Raw genomic sequence first — 18,892 nt, forward strand, 5'->3', positions numbered from 1 at the left:
ACGGGTAGCAGCCTCACGAAAGACAAGGCTGCGAGGTGCGTGTGGATAGAGGCCTATATACGTACCGGTTGACAGCATGTACCGGCTACTTGCAAGTGCACGGGGGTGGTTGTAGAAGTTTCCGTCCCAAGAACCTGCCAACTATCCACGTCCCTTCCAAAGGACCGGTTGTCGGCTGACTCATTAAGCAACCCCGCGCAGCCAATGATTTGCTGTCGAAAAAGCAACGACTGGGTGGGAACAAGTACTAATGTATTTATTACTACAACTGCAATTACGCCACTTTCGACGCAAATCTTTGGCATCCCGACCAGTCAGACAGAGTCACACTGAGCAAGCCCAATCCCCAGATTCTTCATACATCTCGCATATCTCGCCATCGCCGAGGGGCTCCAGTTTCTGCAACCTCGCCCTTGCTCTATCTGGCCTCGGAACTTGTTGGCATTATCGAGTTCACGGCGCTATCCTCAACTTGCAAACTCTACAGTGCCCCTCATTCACTCCGAGATCGGAATGGCTGCACAAAATTTACAGAACGGCGCTCAGCCGAAGTACGGTCAGTATGATGTTTTGCCCCAGAGTGTAAACACATCTCTCTTTCATCTTGCCTACCTCGATTGCAATCTCTGTCTGTTTAGGTCTGACCTGAGTGGCTCGCTGATTTCGCAATGCTGTTCCCTCACCCCATTGCATTTATTACATGACACATTGCTATCCCTCTCTCATTCCCTTCCCCCCTCCGTATGAGATGAGAAGGCCGGTTGCTGAATACCTGTAAGAAAGAACCCAAACGCAGCCTGAGAACCCGTTTGCTGCCTTGATTCCGGAGCAGCAATTCGCTGTCATCCCCAAGTTCACCCTTGAATCCGGTGTTACTCTTTACAACGTGCCTGTGGCATACACCACAAGAGGCAAGCTCTCGCCCAACGGCGACAATGCCATGGTCATATGCCATGCCTTGACTGGCAGCGCTGATGTCGGTGACTGGTGGGGACCCCTTCTCGGAGGGCCCGGCAGAGCTTTCGACACATCGCGGTTCTTCATCGTCTGTATGAACGCCTTGGGAAGTCCCTACGGCACTGCGAGTCCGGTTACTGCCAAGGACGGAGACCCGTCGAAGGGCAGATACGGCCCCGAGTTTCCCTTGACCACAATCCGCGACGATGTCAAGTGAGTTGAGGCCCCTCTTGTAGCTCAGACTGTTGAGAAAGCTGACGAATTTTAAGCCTTCACAAGCTCCTCTTGGACGATTTGGGCGTCAAGCAAGTTGCCGCAGTCATCGGTGGGTCACTGGGCGGCATGTTTGTGTTGGAATGGGCGTATTTTGGCAAGGAGTATATCCGATGCGTCGTGCCCATCGCAACATCGAGCAGGCATAGCGCATGGGGGATCAGCTGGGGCGAGGCTCAACGGCAGAGCATCTACGCCGATCCGAAGTACGACGACGGCTACTACTCTTTTAACGACCCCCCGTCGACTGGTCTCGGCGCCGCCCGCATGTCTGCCCTCTTGACCTACCGCAGCCGCAACTCGTTTGAGTCGCGGTTCGGACGCAACATCCCCGACCCTTCTAGACGGCAAACGATCCGCGAGAGGCCCAGACCCAGCACGCCGTCGGAAGCGCACTTCCACATCCACAACGACGGCCACAACGTCAAGCGCGGCAGCCTGTCGCGTCAGAACAGCCAGGGCAGCGCGTCGAGGACGCCGGTAGAGAGCACGACGGCCGAGGCGGTCACCGAGGCGCTCGACCCTCAATTCCACGGCCCGCAGACCGAAAGCCTGACCGGGGGTGACAAGCTCCCGACGTCGACCTATTTCTCGGCGCAGTCCTACCTGCGTTACCAGGGTCAGAAGTTCGTCAAGCGTTTCGACAGCAATTGCTACATCGCCATGACAAGGAAGCTGGATACCCACGACGTGTCCCGGGACCGTGCCGCGACCATCGCTGAGGCCTTGGCGTTGATCGAGCAGCCCACCCTGGTCCTGGGCATCGAGAGCGACGGGCTCTTCACGTTTGCGGAGCAGGAAGAGATTGCGGAGCACGTCAAGGACGCCAGGCTCGAGCGGATCGACAGCCCCGAGGGCCACGACGCGTTCCTGCTCCAGTTCGAGCAGGTGAACCGCTATGTCTTGGACTTTTTGAAGCAGACGCTGCCGGACATCATGGACAAGAAGGGCGAGGAGGTCGAAGAGGTCGGTATCGGCCAGTTGACCAAGAGCAGCACCTTTGGAGAGGCCGAAGTGGAGGACATCACCGCGTGGTAAGACGACCACGGCCACGACCACGACCACGACCACGGGGACAGGGCGCGGTGAAACCGGTTGGTCTCGGCGTATGGCCGGGAGGGGTGGTTTTTGCGTGCTTGCTTGTTTTGTTTCAACATGACTGGAGTCTTTTCAACAACTCAGCGATACAGATATGGGAAATAGACGGGGGGGAATGGAAATTGGATCTTGCGGCACTGCTATCCGATGACGTGAAGCCTGGTTTCGGGGAGAGATATGTCCGGAATGAGAGGCACATGGTAAGAAAATGCCGCACTACCGAACGAATGCTCCGTGGATCAGCTCATTTCGGCGACGGAAGACGGGAGATGACGGTGTCGGTCGTCGGTCAGCGGACTAGCCATTGGCGAGCGGTTTTTCTTGCCATCTTCTATGCCCAAGCATCGGGCTATGCTTGATCCCTCACAACCAGCAAAGCAGATGCCGTCGCCGTCTGGATGAACGGCAGACCTTGCTGCCAATTGTGGCCATGAACAAAGGCTATTCTCGGCCGTTGCTCGGTCCTCAATGGGGCAATCTGACCCTTCGATCTGGGCTTCCACTCGGCGTACATCGTACGAAACCGATACGACTATATTACTTAAGTAATCCTGTGTGAAGCAGTGGGGGAAAATGACAGGGGGTCGCGTCTTCGGGGAGGCTCGCCGTAGAGATCACGAACAACACTCCTTTTACAGTGAAAGGCCCAGGAACCCCAGCTCTCGATTCTCGTCCGTCCAGAGCAGAGCAGTTGGCACAAGCGGGAGTGCGACAACGAACTAGGCGCAGGTTCGGACAGTCAAGAAAGACGGTGATGAGCGCACGGGTAAAAAGGGTTAAAGGGCGGTTGATGGGGAGGGGAAAGAATAAGAAATGGTACGGGTTCTGTACAGATATTGTGAGGAAGATGACTCGATCGCCAGGCGGTTCTTGAGAAGGAACCAATTTTGAAACCGAACTCTATTAGGCGCAAAGGCCAACAGCAGGCGTCGGGGACTTGGGCGTATGGAGGTACAGACTGTACAGTACAGACGAAGACTTCCGTGCTGAATGGACTGGGCCTGGATCCCATCGAATATGCAACCTACATCATTAGGGATGCCGTGCCTCATCCCAGTCATTCCGGCACATCACCGAAAGACCGGCCGCCGCGGACCTTCGGACACTGATTCCACGTGTGAGAGTGCATCCCTGTCATTGGCTCGGGGAATCCTTGTACGAAGGATTCACAGTGCAAGAAGGGCCCCCTTTTCGACAAGCCAGGCAAGAAGAGCGTTGGCAGATCTGGAGGCCGTGGGGAGGGGGGGCGGCTGTCAACAGTCATTTACCCGTCGAAGGGTATCCATCCATAAGGTGGAGCGAGGGCCAAGCGTCGCTTGGCTGAGAAGACTGGATCATTTAAACTGCGTTGAGGCTGCAACCATAAAATCCATTGCCCTCGAGGTGAGACAAAAGGGCAACGAGAAACGGTGTGCCGGTTCGTCGAGCGCAAAAGAGCAGAGAGGAATGGGGGGGAGGGGAGGCAGAGAAAGAAGCGTTTTCAACGTGTTTTATCCTACATGAGACACAAGGAAGAGAAAAGCCCAATCGGGACGGATCTGCAGGGTGGTCTGCGTCAAGAAGGGGGTTCCGTGTGCCCGGCGTTCCAGCGTCCTTCTAGAAGGTACATCCCTGTTGTTGACCAAGAGAGTTTTGTGTGGGGGGGTGAGGTGGAAGGAGAGGAGAAGCCACGAGCGCATGAAGAGCAGAAAAGCGACGCCTTCCCACCTTCCATTGCCATTGATTTCTCTCGGGTCAGTGGTCAGTCAGTCAGTGCCCGCTCAAATGAAGAAGGAAGGCACGTTCGCGCCGTTGAAGATGAGTTAACGGCAAGAAGGAAGTGGGGCTGCTCGGTTTACACCTTCCATGTCAATCATATATCGTACACAGGCAAGCAGAAATAGAGTACATCAGCACCTAATTGTGGTCTGGACACCGGGCATGCTGAACGAACAACGCTGTACGATCTAGGTACTCAAGAGGTACCTTGTGTATCGGTGGTCCCATCCGGTCGGCCATGTCCTAGTACGGACATTGTACAACTTTTACATTCTGCCCTTCATCCCATCGTCTCATCGTGTGCAGTGTACTGTACGATGTAAACCACTTCGCCTGACCAGGGCCAAACGTAAAACATCTCCCCGTCAAAAAGCTTCTTCACGGCGATCACGAAGCATCAGGTCAGCGTTGGGGGCCATTTCCGTCCAACGTCCCCTGAGCCAAGGCGACTGCCCCCCTTGTCGATGCTGCCGCTCGTACCGCATAGGAAATTAAGCTGCACAGGTACAGTAGCAGCCGTTATCTTTGGCACGTGGTAGGCAGCAAGATACTACCCAGACATGGCTACGATTTACTGCTTCTGAGCAAAGTACGGATGTGCCCTCTCTCCATTCTGTAAAATGCAAAAGGTGCCGCCGGGCCGGGCCAACTAACCTGAAAACGAAATCTTCGACTGTTCGTTCATTTCCAAAACCGACTTTCTGATTCAACATGGTCGACATTTCTGACAGAGATACTGAAAAATAAAAATAAAGTGATCCGAATCCTGCGTCATTCCATGTTTCTCGTTGGCGCAACGAGTTGTGAGACACACCCACATAACACTTGTCGTTCTTCAGCACCGGATCTCTGACCACCCACCCACACACACACGCATGCACATACCTCTTCAACACGCCGCAAACTTACCTCTGCAGCCAAGACACCTATACAGCCCTGTCTTGCTGGGCTGTTCTGCGCGCGAGTGTGTATGTGTGTGTACGTGTGTGTGTGTAAGAGTGCGCGCAGTGTTTGTCCGGATCCGGTGATGGTTTAAGTTCTTAAAATCGTGACAGACGCAGGTCACTCTGTTCGATACCATGGTCAGAACAGCATTACCTGTACCACTACGCTTTGTGGGCGACCCTCCATCTCTTTATCAAAGCATCCCCCTCCCCCCCTCCTCTCCTCCCCTCGGAAGAGGGAGAGAACAGCCCGCACCCGGACGCCATTACGTGCTGACACAGCCAATCGGCCTTGTCTCGCGGACGCTCCCTCCCTCCCTGGTCGGCATCCCCTTGCGACTTGCCTGCCTTGCCGAACCCCTGTCAACCCACGTTCAGCTCCTCGCCCCATCACGCAGGACCAGGACACCGAAGTCGTGCACATGGTACAGTGTTCACACCGGATTGCGTGGGACAAAAGCGACATGAGTCTATGCAGCCCTCGGCCATTTCCCCTTTAAATTCTTCCTTGCCCCTCCTATCCCGTGCCTGCAACGGCCGAGCCGCCTTAAACCCGACCTTGACCGTGAACGACCTGCAGTCTCAGCTACATCACATCTGATTTTGCGACACCCGAGTACAACTGCTTCTCGCTTCGAAGACTCCGTCTAATCGCTCGCGGACCGTTTCTGGTCAATCAAGGAGCCCAACCTTGGGAAGAAGACTTCTCGTTGAACGAGCAACAGCCTATTTCCACGGACTTGCGGGGCTCCAACATGGCAGCAGCCGGGCATTCGACTGCGATATAGACCGGGGCAAGATTGCCATTGCGAATACTCTCCCTCGCCGCCCGAGCTTTCGGCGACCGTAGGTTTTCGAGATGAACGACATGTTGCCGCCGCCGATGACTCCGGCCGCCTCAGACTGGGGTCGCCGGCGGACCAACGGGGGCAACAAGGCCTTTCACAATTTTGCAAACGACTACTCTCATATATCCGATCCCAACTTACGGAGAAGATTAGCACTCAGCGAGATCGACAAGGTCCCTTTCGGCTTATACCGTTCGTCGATGCCAGACCTGCCATGCAAATCTTGACGCTAGACTAACACATTTCCAATAGATGTGAGAGCCATTCTCGTTGCCGGCGTTGGCTTCTTCCTCGACTCGTACGACATCTTCGCCATCAACCTGATCACCACCCTGCTCGGCGTCGTCTTCTGGCAAGGCCCCCCTAATCAGAACGTTCATGGTTACGGCGGCAACAACGGCGAGTTGCCGAGCTCCGTCAACTCGGCCCTGAAAGCTTCCACCAGCGGCGGCATCATCATCGGCCAAATTGTTTTCGGCTGGTTGGCCGATGTCTTTGGCAGACGGAGGATGTATGGCGTGGAACTCGGAATCATCATCTTGGCCACCCTGAGCGCCGCCCTCGTGTCACCAAGCCAGTCCGTCAGCTTCACCGGACTAATGATATTCTGGAGGGTCATCATGGTAAGCGCAAAGTGTCTTGGGCCACGAGTGAGGGCCATGCGCGCTAACAACTGCTTCAGGGCGTTGGCATCGGTGGTGACTATCCGCTCAGTTCCGTCATAACTTCAGAGTAAGTTCGGTCTTGAACCACACAATCATGCTGCCGCCTGTATCTGTGGCTGATACGTCTCTCAGGTTCGCCCCCACGCGTTGGAGAGGAGCCATGATCGCGGCCGTTTTCTCCATGCAGGGCATGGGCCAGCTCGGCGCTGCCGTCGTTGCGCTGGTGACCGCCGAAGCCTTCAAAGACTCGTACCTGGACGTGCACACTCTCAGTGACTGCCACGATCGATGCCAACTAGCCGCTGACCGCTCATGGCGCATCATCGTCGGCATGGGCGCAGTACCTGCCTGCATAGCCTTGTACTACCGGATCACCATTCCCGAAACGCCTCGATACACCTTCGACGTCGAACAAGATGTCGAAAAGGCCGACGCAGATATTCGTGCCTACATGTCGAGCAAGTCAAAGGGAGACTATGATCCGGAGGTGCAAGCGAGGATAAAAAAGGAAATCGGTCTCGCCTACAACACGCCGGCCGCGTCCTGGCCTGACGCGTGGGCCTACTTCTCTCAATGGAAGCACTTCAAGATGCTGATGGGCACTGCTTTGTCGTGGTTTTTTCTGGTGAGTCGAGCGAGAATGTTGAAGCCAATGAAATGATGCAATATGCTCACCTCGTGAAACAGGATTTGGCATTCTACGGTTTGGGATTGAACAGTACAGTTGTATTACAAACCATTGGTTTCGCCGACGGCGACAACTTTTACGAAAGGTTACACAACCAAGCCATTGGCCTGATCATTTTGGCATGCGCTGGCGCCATCCCGGGGTATTGGACATCGGTTTTCACAATCGATACTATCGGCCGCAAGCCCATCCAAATCATGGGCTTCTTCATCTTGACCGTCATTTTCTGCATCCTCGGCTTCATGCTTCACCAACTCTCCGACGCCGTTTTCATCACCATCTACGTAATCGGCCAGTTCTTCTTCAACTTTGGCCCAAATACCACCACCTTTATCGTCCCCGGCGAGTGCTTCCCGACGCGGTACCGATCTACAGGACACGGAATCTCAGCGGCGATGGGCAAGGTCGGTGCCATCCTAGCACAAGTCATCAGCATCCCTCTGCTGGCCAAGGACGTGCCGGGTGACTGCCACGGCGACCATTGTGCGCCATGGCTCGATCGCCTATTGGAACTGTTCGCCCTCTTCATGTTCCTGGGCATGCTATCTTCTTTACTCATCCCGGAGACAAAAGGCATGACCCTGGAGGAATTGGCTGGCGAGACCCCGACCTCATACAACCGCGGCCGTAATGGTAGCATATCGCACTACCCCCGTCAAGGCTCGAAATGGAACCCGTTTTCCGGGGGCCATCCAGCGGGATTCCACTACCCGCGCTCAAGCAACATTAATGCCGCTCGGGTCGGCATCATGTCGTCCCCCGTCTTGCTGGCCGAGGAGGAGCGCCGGAGAAGGGGTCAGTCGCGGAGCTGGCGGAAGAGGAGGAAAGAACGAGGCGCGAACAGCAGCACGGCCGGCACGGATGAATACGCCATGAGCATCCGCAACAGCGGCGTCTCCTCGGCGCACGGTCGGAACATGGGCGCCGTTGACGAGCAGATGCCACCGGAGCCGGCGGCGCCCGGCGTCTTCCCGACATGGGGGGCTGGGTGGGGCCGGGTGGATCGCGGCGCGCAGCCGATGGAAAACGTGAAGCTGCACGATGTGGGGAGTCTACTGCGGAGGGACTCCCATAGGGACTCCCGGCCTTGAGCTGTTTTCTTCTCATTACTTTGTAGGGGGCAAGCGAGCGTCATACATAACTTTGCTTTTTTTTTTTTTTTTTTTTTTTTTTGCTTTACAATATGGTCCCAAAACTGGCGAATTTGGCTGGACAGGGACTAACTCTTGTTTGATTAGACAGGTTTGCATGATAATGTCCATTATGAAGACCGCTCGTGCGGTCATTATCACATTATTTTGATGAAACTTGTATAGTGCCATTCTGTCATGTTTTGCCCGCGTACGGTTTGAGCTGTCTACCATGTTGGAGTGAAGAGACCGGGTTGCAGCGGCACATAGAGACCAAAAGGAGAGAGCCTTGCTTGGCTGAGCATGCTGTCAAACAGATCTTTCTCGCAACAAAAGGGATCAAAATTTGCCTTGGTTAATGTCTTAAACTATCGAAACCCAGTAAAGGAACCTCGCTCTCAACGGCCCTTCTCAACATCGAGATGCGCGTCGCGGATCACCCGCATGCCAAGAAGGCCGGATCCCCTCACTAGGGGCCCCTCCCGATCGCCACGCCACGCCATGCCACTCACTCACTCACTCATGCTTGGGTATCTCCCCTCCGCCCTCCTCTTCCCCAGGAATGCTACGGAGAATCTTCCGTGCTCCCGCAGTCTGTCCATCCGTCTGTAATTATCATGCATTCGTGTGTCACCATGCCCTCCGGATGATGATGCCATAATGCAACATCAAGCGCCGATTCCTGGTGTCCCGTAACCAATCAGAGTCCTCTTGAACACCAAAACGCCTCGACCGGTAGCAGAGAGCACATTCCCAACTCGATTCGTTGTCCTTGTCCTTGTCATTGATGGCAGAACGCTCACGTCCTCGCCCTCTTCTTCTTTCCCCCCTCCCCCTCTTCCCTACCGCCGCCGCCGCCGCCGCTCCTCTTGCCAGAGCTCCTGGCTGCCGACAGCGACGAAGCCAATGATTGCTGATACTGCTGATACTGCTGCCCCCCAGAGTCCATGCCGGCAACGCCCTCGTCCTCGCCTGCACAGGCGTCGCACTCCTGGTCGAAGGCGTGGGTCTCGACGTCGACGCCGCGGCGGCACCCGCCGAAGCTATCAGAGTTCTTGGCCTCGAGGCACGAGAGCTGCTGCGAGAGGTCGGCCCAGGTGAGGGACTCGTTGCAGCGGACGCAAGTGCCCGCGAAGAGCACGAGGCGGCACATGGCAGATTTCTCTTTCTTGCTTTTTTCCCCCCTCTTCTTCTTTCGTTCGTCTCTCCCAAGATGACCAGTGTCGAAGAGCCGACCTTGCAACGGGGGCGACGGCGGTTGGAGCTGCGTATTGATTGTAGTGATGTGAGGATGCGTGGACGACGAGAAACGACGGGGGCGAGACCGAGTCGCGACCGTTTGCTGTGCGTTTGTTTGACAACAATGGGAACCTCTATGGAAATGAAAAAAAGGAAGAGAGGATAGGTCGGTGGGCTTATGGGGGGGTGGGTGGAAGGGAGGAATGAAGAACGGCAGAAGAGGAGAAGACTAAAACGGCGGTTCGAAGGATGGGCAGCCACGAAGGTTTACAAGTGATCGACACAGGGGGCTCTAGCACACATATTCTCGCCTGAAGTGGGGAAGAGAGAGAAGAAATGGTAGACCAACAAAAAGAAAAGGTAAAAAAGAAGAAGAAGAAGAAGAAGAAAACGAGAGAGGGGGGGTAGAGGGAGGAGGAGAGAGTATGTGTGTGTGTGTGTGTATGCAAAAGATGAAGCAGCTGGCACAAGCAGCCCGGATCAGATTAGCAGCACCGAGTACGGATACCGACCTAATAGTCGTCCCATCGGCAAGGAACAGAAAGAAAGTAAAAGGAAAAAAAGTAAAGGTCAGACACACGTCAAGACACAAGACATAACCGAGAAACAATCAGAGATGGGCAAGATGCGCCCTTCCCTTTACCCGTGCAGCCGGCAACCCGTCTTGCAGGCAGTCAAGGCAGATCGGATGCAGGACGCAGCAGCGGCAGCGGCAGCGAGCCTCCCTTGGATCCCTGCGCCGCTCAACTCACACATCCACACGGCCCGCGATGCTCTGCCCGCGGGGGGGGGGGGGGGGGGGGCAATCTGACAGGCAAGCTATTCGCCTTGTTCGTGGAGCACGGAGAAAAGGATGAGAGGCAAAAGGGAGGGGGATCTCTTCGAAGTAACGAGGCGAGAAGCGTTCACACCACACACACACACACACACACCATATGGCTTGCAGTGGAGTCTTACGCCCTGCGTAGTAAACAAGGTGATTCCGAAGGCGCTGAGACACTGCCAGCCTCTTTTGGCTTCGGCGGACGAAGCCAGCCGGAGTCATTATCCTGTGTCAACATCCAAACCTGTGCAAACCCCAATCCGGGAGTGCGCCAAGACTCAGAGCTAGGAAGGAAAACAAGCTTTTCTAGGGGGGGGGGAGTTGGCGAGAAGACGAGAAGCATGGATCGTGTGCCGAGCATTGCAGCTAGCTTAACACTTGCAGGACGGCTCTGGAATCGCAATCGTCCACACAAACACATAGACACACACACACTCTCTCTCTCTCTCTGCGCTCTCGTACTCCTACTGACTCCCTCTTTCATCCATATTTCTTCCATCCGCCGGTATGTGAAGCCATCCAAGGAAGACTGACAGAGACACCGGACACCTTTCAAGCATGTGATGATCGAGAATATCTACGCAGGTCCCCCCACCCCCCATCGAACACCGAAAGCTAGCCGTTTCTCTCGCTTGAATCGCCCAGACCCCGTCCTTTTGAGACCTTGCTCCAACTCTTTACTTCAACGACAGCCACACAGCAACAACAGCCAACAGCAGCAGCAGCAGCAGTGCATCTTAGCACGCCTCCCCTCATCTACCGTGTCATTGGCCGCCAGGAATCTACTACAGCCGGTGGGGCGCTGCCTCCCTCGGAATCATACGATACAGTCCAAAATATCGCGCTGCGTTTGTATGCCCTGGGTGTTTGTGTGATGGCAAGCGCCTTGCACCAGACCAATGCAGGTAAGAAAGGAAGCTTCGCTTGCAAAACGATGCACGGCGGCATCGGTTCATCACGTCTGTTGGCAACCTTAACCTTACTGCCCAACGCAGGGTCAGGTCGTGTCACGCAATGTCACGACAGGGTAAGCTATGGAACCTCCCCGCTCTCTAAAAGGAGGTGTCTCATTAAGCATCGCCCGCAGCCTCATCCTGTTGCCCTCATCGGAGGAGCAGTTACTCCAAAGGGGATTGAGGGGGAACGGCTGGTCTCTCTCGGCGCGGGCGGTTGGAACCATTGGGCCCTTTGCCCTCCATGCCCTCCAAAACATCAGTACAACACTCAGCGGCAACCTCCAGGCCCCTTCGTCCTCGGTTTTTTATCACATGCGTGTCCAGCCACAGCGAACCGCACGCACCCTTTCCGCACGGCGGCAGAACCTGCGGGGCGGAATCCAAAACTTCAGCCCAGATGCCGCAATGGTCCTGCTGCAGGAAAGCAAATCTCAAGCCTGATGTCGCCGACGCAGATAAGCGAGAATGTCTGTTCGATGACGGCACGCCGTGGGCCCTCCCTCCCTCCCCTTCCCTTTTCCCTTCCCCTTCTTCATCCTCGGCCTCATCGCCGTATGGACACAGACGGATACTTGATCCCCTTTCGATATCGCGCTCGCGCCCGCAACCGCTGAGCGTCGAGCGGGCGATTGCTTCGCAACCTCCTCGCTTCCGCCGAGTCGACGGCGCGCTGGCGTGTCACATCTTTACTCACTCTCTACTCTGTGTCTGCAGTCCGGGGCTGAAGCGCCATGGCATACGAACGCTCCAAGCCCACCCTCCTCCCACTTGAAGCGCCAACACCCTCGTCGTCTGCCCAGCACAACTAACTCTAGGTTATAAGACACATAGGCGTCACTGATTTCGAGACACATGGCCATCGCTCCTTGGGGTATGGTGGTCGGCGATGGTTATGAAACAAAGATAGGAAACCAACAACACTGCAAGGAACCAAATCCAGCCCCCCCCCCCCCCCCCCCCCCCCATAAGCTACACCCATAATGCCAATGCTTCCTACTAATGCTAGGCACGACCACATTACATGGCAGTGTCTGTGGTGCCACGTGCCAGATCGCGCCGAAATCCCTAGTAGCGTAGGAAGAGCTCCCTCCCGAAACGTGACGCGCAGACAAAAGTAAGAGCATCAAATCGGTAGGCAGTGCAAAGAGAAAAGGAGGAGAGATATTCCCATGTGAATGTACAACGAGAGTGAAAGCGAAGGTGAAAGTGTAAGCGTAAGCGCTAAATACTGATTGGGCCTGCATGCTTCTTTGTTGCAACACTGCTAATTGACATCCATGAGCAATGAACATTGTGTTTGGTCTGGAATCTGAACATCACCAGCTCTTAATGTCATAGAAAATACCAAACAGGAACCAGGAACATCGTCCTTTGTCTTTGTTTGTAAATGACACGTAAGACGGCGCTGCACAAATTGCCTCTTGTGAGCGAGACTCATGCAACCAGAAGTGTTGATTGACTTGGAAATTACTATTATACAGCATACGCTCTTGTTTTTTTCTTTCTTTTCCCTGCCTATCGTCCATCCCAAGTAGCGTCGTTCCACCAAAAATGCAAAGAAAATGGGGAATCAGTAGCATCAGCTTTGCGTGAAGAAAAGAGAAACCAGCCTGGTATCATATCCACAAAGACCATGAAGGAGAAATGGGCTATACGAGAGAGCAAGAGAAACCTGAGGGCAATGCATGCAAGCTTGTCTCGAGGGAGCATTGGCCACGGAACCCACAGAATGATTCAGTTGAGACAGGTTTCGATGCAGGTGCAGTTGCAGTTGTCGTGGGCCGAGACAGTCGCGAATTTCCTCAAGCACCCTTGTCCAGGTCTTGTACCTTGACCAAACGGACACATGCCTCGAGGCTCCATCATGGCCTTCATCAAGAGCGTGTATCATGGAGATTTGGCAGTAAGCCAATGTCGCAGAGCGGCATCACGCACCGTTTCCATGTCAGGTGTCCAAGTCCCAGTCATGCCAGTCAAGGATCGTGATCATGTGCAAGCGAAGAGTGCCATCATCATCGTCAAATGTCGAGTGCAGTGCATCGGGAAATCAGCGAAGCGAAACCAGAGGCAGCTTGTCTCCCTCCTTGATGTCCGGTCCTCTCCCAGTCCGCGCGGTTTTGTCCAAGAGAAAAAACAAGTTGGCGCTCTGCTGTTCCGAGCCCAGCGAGATGAAGGTATCAGTCGTCGGAGGAATCGTAAATGCGCACTGCCATGAGCCACCAAGTCAACGTGCATGTGCGGCGCTTCAGTATACGTAATGCGAAAAAGAGGCATCATGTCGAGGTCCATGGCAAGTGATCAATCACATCACACAAGCATGGCCCTCACTGGAAAGAGCGCATGCGGCTTGCTCTACGAGGAGCCTGGCGGAGGTTGAGAACCGGGCTGGCCGGCTGCACCGCCTTGCTGCTGCTGATACACGAGAGACTGGTACCAGAGGGCGAGGTAGTTCTGGTATCCTCCGTCTGCGGCATGTTAGTCATACGTTCCAGAATGCTTCTTGTGGGTATTGTGTACTTACACTGCGCGTACGGGTCGGCGCCGTCGGCTCCCGCGGGAGCTTGAGCAGCTGGCTGATTAGTCGATCCTGATGCTGGAGGGTTAGATGCCTGCTGAGAGTAGCTTCTGTCATAGTCCTGGTTCTGGCGACCACGGCCACCGCCGCCGCCACCACCACCACCACCTCCTCCAGAGTTCTTCTGGCGCTTCCATACGTTAGTGACCAGGCCGGTATCGCACAGACGTAAAGATTAACTTACCACTGCGTCCACCTTCTCCTCGATCGCCTGCTTGGCTCGGGCAATGCTATCGCGCGAGCCGATCAGAGCAATCTCTCGCTGGACCTCGCCAGGGCCAGAAGACTGAGCAACGTTGATCTTACACCCGGTGCCGTTCTGCATGTCCCGGATGGTCTCGCCTCCCTTGCCAATGATCATGCCAACCGCTTCGGAAGGAACATAGATAGCATCATGAACCTTGTCGCCGCCGCCTGCAGGGCCAGCGTCTCTCTGGTGACCGCCGTCTTGCCTCGGGGGCTTCTTGGCAGGAGCGGCGGGCTGTCCCTCGTTTCGGCTGTCGCTATCGACAATCTCCATGATCAGATCCTTGGCCTGGGCAGCCGACTCGCGAGAGCCGATCAGGTTAACAGGTCGAAGGCCGTTGACGCTCTTGGATTCCCCAACAATGTTTATGTGGCAGCCAGAGCGCTCTTGCAGGTCGCGAATGGTCTCGCCGCCACGACCGATGATCAGGCCCACGGTTCTATCAGGGACCATGATCTGCATGCAATCCTCGCCGTCTCGCAGAGCTGCCGCTCCAGCACCAGCTCCGGCACCAGCTCCGGCACCGACTCCAGGTCCTCCAGGAGGACCAGCACGATGATCGCGGGGAGGCGGGCCCTTGGGGTTGGCTGCGCCGCGGTTGATGGCGCCCATGCCGCTGTCGTCAATGATGCGGTTGATGGCCTCCTTGACTTCACTGCGTCGTGCTCTGGGACCAGTGATCTTGCATTGGCGGAAGGGGCCGTTGTCGCTGGAAGGAAGGAACTGAACTCGACAGCTAGACTCGGACTCAATTCGACGGAGATTCTCGCCCTGACGGCCGATGATAAGACCGACGAGGCTCGACTCGATCTGGATAGTCTCGGCGTTGTCGTCGCCGCCACCGCTGCCTCTGAGAGGGGATCGCTCTCTAGCGCTCGAGTTACGAGGAGAGAAGGTGTGGCCGCCGCGGGGACCGGGGCTGTAGGAGCGGTCGCGGCCTTGGCTGAAGTCTCGCGGAGCAGGACGATCATCGCCTCGGCGCTCGTCTCGGTAGGGGTTGAAGTTGTCGCGGAACTGGTCGCGACGGTTGGAGGGGGAACGCGAGCGTGAGGTCCTGCTGTAGCCGCGAGAGTCCGGGCCGCGAGGGGCTTCGTTGGAGTAGACAAGGGGTCGGTCATACGAGGTCACGCCCTTTTCCGCAGCAAAGGCCTTAGCTTGCGCGATGGCGTCCGCGATGCTGACAGTGCCAGAGTTGACAGGACGGATGGAGCTGAGATCCAAGCTGCCGCTAGACGAAGGCTGAGGCAGACCTGGGTAGCCGCCACCGCCGCCATAGGGCGGAGCGCTCTGCTGAGGCATCGGGGGGTATGAGGGGGGCGCCTGACCGCCGGGGGGAGGAGGGTAGCCAGGAGGCATGCCGGGCTGTGCCTGGGTCGGCGTCGATGATGTGCCTCTTTGTGCGGCGCCTAGAGAAAGACATGCAGTCAGTCAAGGTTGTTCCGAGATGCGGTCGACGCTCAGGTCGTGCTTCGGGTACCTACCTAGGGCCGCGAGGATGGAACTGATGTCGCGGGATGGGTCGGCCATTGTGGCTGTCGCGTGCGAAGACAATAGTGAGCGACCAAGAAAGGAATTGTGATGTGTCAAAGGAGAAGAGGCGGACGAGTGAAGAGTTGGGCGGACGTAAGACTTTGCGCGCGGATTGAATTTTCAGCGCGGCGCAGATGTGAATCGGGTTGATTCCGAGAGTGGGTTTGATCAGGTGACAGAAATTGAGATCAATGCCAGCTCCGTGACGAGATTGAAGTCAAAAATCCGCAATGAGAGACAGCCGTCGTGCTGATGAGAAGATGATCGCAATGTGATCGCGTCAGCTTTGTAGCAAGTCAGAGAAAGCTGAGCGCGTGAGACTCTTGCAGAGTAGGTAGGTATTGAGGTTAGGGAACGGGAGACCGCCTGCCAAAAACAGCTGCGAATGTACGGATAAGAGTGCGCTCCTTCCCGTGGGTCGTCGGGCTAGGTTTGCTCAGCTGCGATGCGTGGATGCGTGCGCAAAGGCCTACTCGGAAGGAGGCAGGGGGCTGGAGGCTGGAAGGTGAAAAATTGGCATGCTCGGACTTTTGCTTTTCCGAAACTCAAGACCGCACAGAGCCCAGATACATGTGAGTGGATAAGACGGTCACTGATAAGATAAAGAGAGATAAGGAAATGGGCCGGTCACACAGGGCACCGAGAGGCTGGAGTCTTTTAGGGTTTATGACAAAAACACTACTTGGGAAAGCCAACTATGGATTTGGTGCTGGTACCTACACAGAGGCAGGGGAAAAGGGCGCTGGCTTTTGTCATCCGAGTTGAGGGCCACCTCCCTGCAATATCAAAACTCTGAAAGTCATGCATGCGCAATAACTCAGCGTGCGTAAGTGGTTATGTTGTATAATATAAGGAAGGTCAACTTGGAGCGCGCGAGGGAACCAGCATTAGTCGAAGTTGTTGGGGCCGGTGATCCTACAAGAATTAGACAATGATGTATGCTGGTGCGTCATGGGAGTCTTGGAGAATGAAGATGAACCTGCACTGTAGTTTCAGAAAAACGAGAGTTGGGCACTAACACCTAGAACTAGGCTGGAATTCTCATTCCGAAGCCCGAGGGGAACCTTATCGAGATGGGCCGCTCTTTACAAAGACACAAGTAGCCTTATATCCTCTTCTTCACATGGGAGAATTTGAGCGAGGGTCTCGACGGCAGACGTGTTAAGCGTCAGCGTCATCGCTCGCGGCGTTGAATTTTACGTTGCGAAGCGCCCATCGCCATACCTGTGAGAAGTAGCGGGGCGCTCTCTTCCATCATCAAGACTTGACACAGCTCCGCACGGTGGGAAGGAGCACAGGGCACGTGCAGTTTCTTGTTTAGTGGAGCCAACGGCCGTCGGTGGTTTTTGCAAAGAAATGGATCGGGGACCCTCTGGGCAGAAAAACGGCGGTGCCTTCCCTTCCTACAGCAATTCAGATTCAGAAGGAACAACCACATACTCTGTAATTAGTCTTTGTTGCGCCTGCCTTCGGCAAGATAAGGGCAACGTCGACAGACCAAACAAGGGAGAAACCAAGCCGTCCGTCTTTCCCCCTTCTTTTGCCTTCCAACTCGTGCCATTGCTATTGGATCATCTATCTGCACGTACCGATATTCTGACGTGGCTGATGGTTTGAGACGAACACTTGCTCGGATGCCACAATTAGTGGACCTCCACCAGGTAAGCTTTCGTGCAGGCTGACCAAGATCTGCCTCCCAAAAGCTGTTCCTGTCGCAAACCTGTTTTCAAATTCTATCGCGCTCGGTGGCAAAAGGCTTGCTTGGCATGGATCATCGCTCGTCGGTCGACGACCTTCTTTGGACGCTGGAGGGAGCCTTGGGGAGCCAAGCACAAGCGACATCACCAAAAAACCCCAATTCAGGGTCCGTCCCATGATCCCACCATGTTGGGTTCTCCTCTTTTGTCCAATCCCCGCCGTTCTTGCCATCCGCTTACCGGGATTCTCTGATAGCGGCGTGAGCCGGGCGGCCTTTTCTAGCCCATGATTGGACAAAATCACTGGAAGAAACGTCCAGGGCCCCCTGACAAGCGCCAGCCACCCGCCGCCTCTTTTTCGTTCGCTGGCTGACGATCTTTGCTCTGTTCCTGCTTTGCTTCCTGTGGCTCTCAGGCGTTGCGTTGCGTTTCTCACGCACCTCTTCCCAGTCACCATGAATCCGTGACCCTTCGTGCAGCTCCGCAAGGAAACATCCCCGGAAACGCCAGCAAATCCAGAATCGAGAATCTCGTCCGGACCACTCTAAGCCAGGGCCAACTCACCGTTTCTTCCCTCCTCCGCCGGGCACAGCCACCAGCAAACCGCCAGCCTGGCTTGCTCTCGCTGGCGTGACTCGCGACGGGGATGCGAACTGGGCAGCGCCGTTCACGAGGTGGCACCGTGGGAAGAGAGCTCTCCGCAAAAATGCCCTCGGCTTGCCAATGGCGTCACGGCGCATTCCCGCCGTGAGCTCTCTGGATCGATCCGAGCCTATGGACGAGACCGGGTTCACATTAAAATACCCTTCACCCTCTGCCACATCCCTCCGAATGGTGGCTTTTGGAAAGATGGGCACCATTCAACCGTTGCTCTGTGGTGTCCCCTTGCTCAGTGACTCAACCCTCGATTGGTATATCACTCGAGTTCGCCCCGTTCATGAAGCCATCTGTCGTTGGCTTATCTTGAGTTGGGTCTTTGCTCATGTGGTATCACAACACGACCAAATCTCACTGCGCATGTCTCAAGCAACGAGTCTCGTCACCCGATCGGACCTCATTGTAAAGAGCAGCAACGACAAAAAAAAGTAAACAAGCACGGCAATTCACCATTCTCGCCAAGCAAGCTCATCATATTAGCTCTCGCCTACTCAACCCTGCTCTCGAGGCGGACCGGACCGAGTCTACTGCTGTAACAGGGCAGAAGAATATCGCTCGATCTGATCACGCATACGGCCGGCTACACGACATTGAGCCTCTCGGGAGCCCCATCTCGTCGTCCAGAAATATCGCATTGCCTTAGCAGCGTTTGGGCAGCCGCTCATCGTGACCCCGGACTTTGCATTTGGTTGGCTGAGAGGAGCCGCCGCTGAGCGCGCTTACAGCTTACACCAGACAACACCGGCTTCCCAAAAACCCACCCTCACCCGGTGCCGCCCAACGAAACAGCGATTTGGGCCAAGTCGA

At 55.5% G+C, this 18,892-nt stretch overlaps 5 protein-coding genes across 5 annotated transcripts; 3 read left to right on the plus strand and 2 right to left on the minus strand.

The window, feature by feature from the left end:
* Window positions 1-250: 250 nt before the first annotated feature.
* CDEST_08623 (Putative alpha/beta hydrolase-1, homoserine/serine acetyltransferase MetX) lies at window positions 251-3,101 on the plus strand (the record flags this gene model as incomplete). The annotated part of the gene is made up of 3 exons (XM_062924782.1): window positions 251-560; window positions 780-1,170; window positions 1,227-3,101. The coding sequence occupies 3 exons, from the start codon at window positions 251-253 to the stop codon at window positions 2,266-2,268; spliced, it is 1,743 nt and encodes a 580-aa protein (XP_062780833.1). The 3' UTR covers window positions 2,269-3,101.
* A 2,420-nt stretch (window positions 3,102-5,521) lies between these two features.
* CDEST_08624 (Putative major facilitator, sugar transporter, major facilitator superfamily) lies at window positions 5,522-9,141 on the plus strand. The gene is made up of 5 exons (XM_062924783.1): window positions 5,522-6,070; window positions 6,131-6,501; window positions 6,561-6,610; window positions 6,676-7,168; window positions 7,231-9,141. Exons 1-5 carry the CDS (start codon window positions 5,890-5,892, stop codon window positions 8,320-8,322), a joined length of 2,187 nt encoding a protein of 728 aa, XP_062780834.1. The 5' UTR covers window positions 5,522-5,889; the 3' UTR covers window positions 8,323-9,141.
* A 1-nt stretch (window position 9,142) lies between these two features.
* Window positions 9,143-10,355, minus strand: CDEST_08625 (uncharacterized protein). Its single transcript, XM_062924784.1, has one exon. It carries the CDS (start codon window positions 9,512-9,514, stop codon window positions 9,161-9,163), a length of 354 nt encoding a protein of 117 aa, XP_062780835.1. The 5' UTR covers window positions 9,515-10,355; the 3' UTR covers window positions 9,143-9,160.
* Window positions 10,356-12,777: 2,422 nt separating this feature from the next.
* Window positions 12,778-16,193, minus strand: CDEST_08626 (Putative K domain-containing protein). Its single transcript, XM_062924785.1, has 4 exons — window positions 15,683-16,193; window positions 14,139-15,607; window positions 13,901-14,084; window positions 12,778-13,844 (listed from the first exon to the last, which is right to left on the minus strand). The coding sequence occupies exons 1-4, from the start codon at window positions 15,726-15,728 to the stop codon at window positions 13,732-13,734; spliced, it is 1,812 nt and encodes a 603-aa protein (XP_062780836.1). The 5' UTR covers window positions 15,729-16,193; the 3' UTR covers window positions 12,778-13,731.
* Window positions 16,194-17,714: 1,521 nt separating this feature from the next.
* CDEST_08627 (uncharacterized protein) lies at window positions 17,715-18,892 on the plus strand (the record flags this gene model as incomplete). Its single annotated transcript, XM_062924786.1, has 3 exons — window positions 17,715-17,788; window positions 17,908-18,513; window positions 18,566-18,892. 3 exons carry the CDS (start codon window positions 17,715-17,717, stop codon window positions 18,726-18,728), a joined length of 843 nt encoding a protein of 280 aa, XP_062780837.1. The 3' UTR covers window positions 18,729-18,892.

Source organism: Colletotrichum destructivum, chromosome 5, assembly GCF_034447905.1.
Source record: "Colletotrichum destructivum chromosome 5, complete sequence".
Taxonomy (NCBI): domain Eukaryota; kingdom Fungi; phylum Ascomycota; class Sordariomycetes; order Glomerellales; family Glomerellaceae; genus Colletotrichum; species Colletotrichum destructivum.

Bases quoted from the DNA above. Each gene is read 5' to 3' on its own strand.
- CDEST_08624 (XM_062924783.1), top strand. From the start codon at position 5,890: ATGAACGACATGTTGCCGCCGCCGATGACTCCGGCCGCCTCAGACTGG. The intron at 6,611-6,675 runs GTAAGTTCGGTC...TACGTCTCTCAG, and splicing joins AGTTCCGTCATAACTTCAGA to GTTCGCCCCCACGCGTTGGA. The intron at 7,169-7,230 runs GTGAGTCGAGCG...CTCGTGAAACAG, and splicing joins CTTTGTCGTGGTTTTTTCTG to GATTTGGCATTCTACGGTTT.
- CDEST_08625 (XM_062924784.1), bottom strand. From the start codon at position 9,514: ATGTGCCGCCTCGTGCTCTTCGCGGGCACTTGCGTCCGCTGCAACGAG.
- CDEST_08626 (XM_062924785.1), bottom strand. From the start codon at position 15,728: ATGGCCGACCCATCCCGCGACATCAGTTCCATCCTCGCGGCCCTAG. The intron at 15,608-15,682 runs GTAGGTACCCGA...GTCTTTCTCTAG, and splicing joins TTCCATCCTCGCGGCCCTAG to GCGCCGCACAAAGAGGCACA. The intron at 14,085-14,138 runs GTAAGTTAATCT...AACGTATGGAAG, and splicing joins AGGAGAAGGTGGACGCAGTG to CGCCAGAAGAACTCTGGAGG.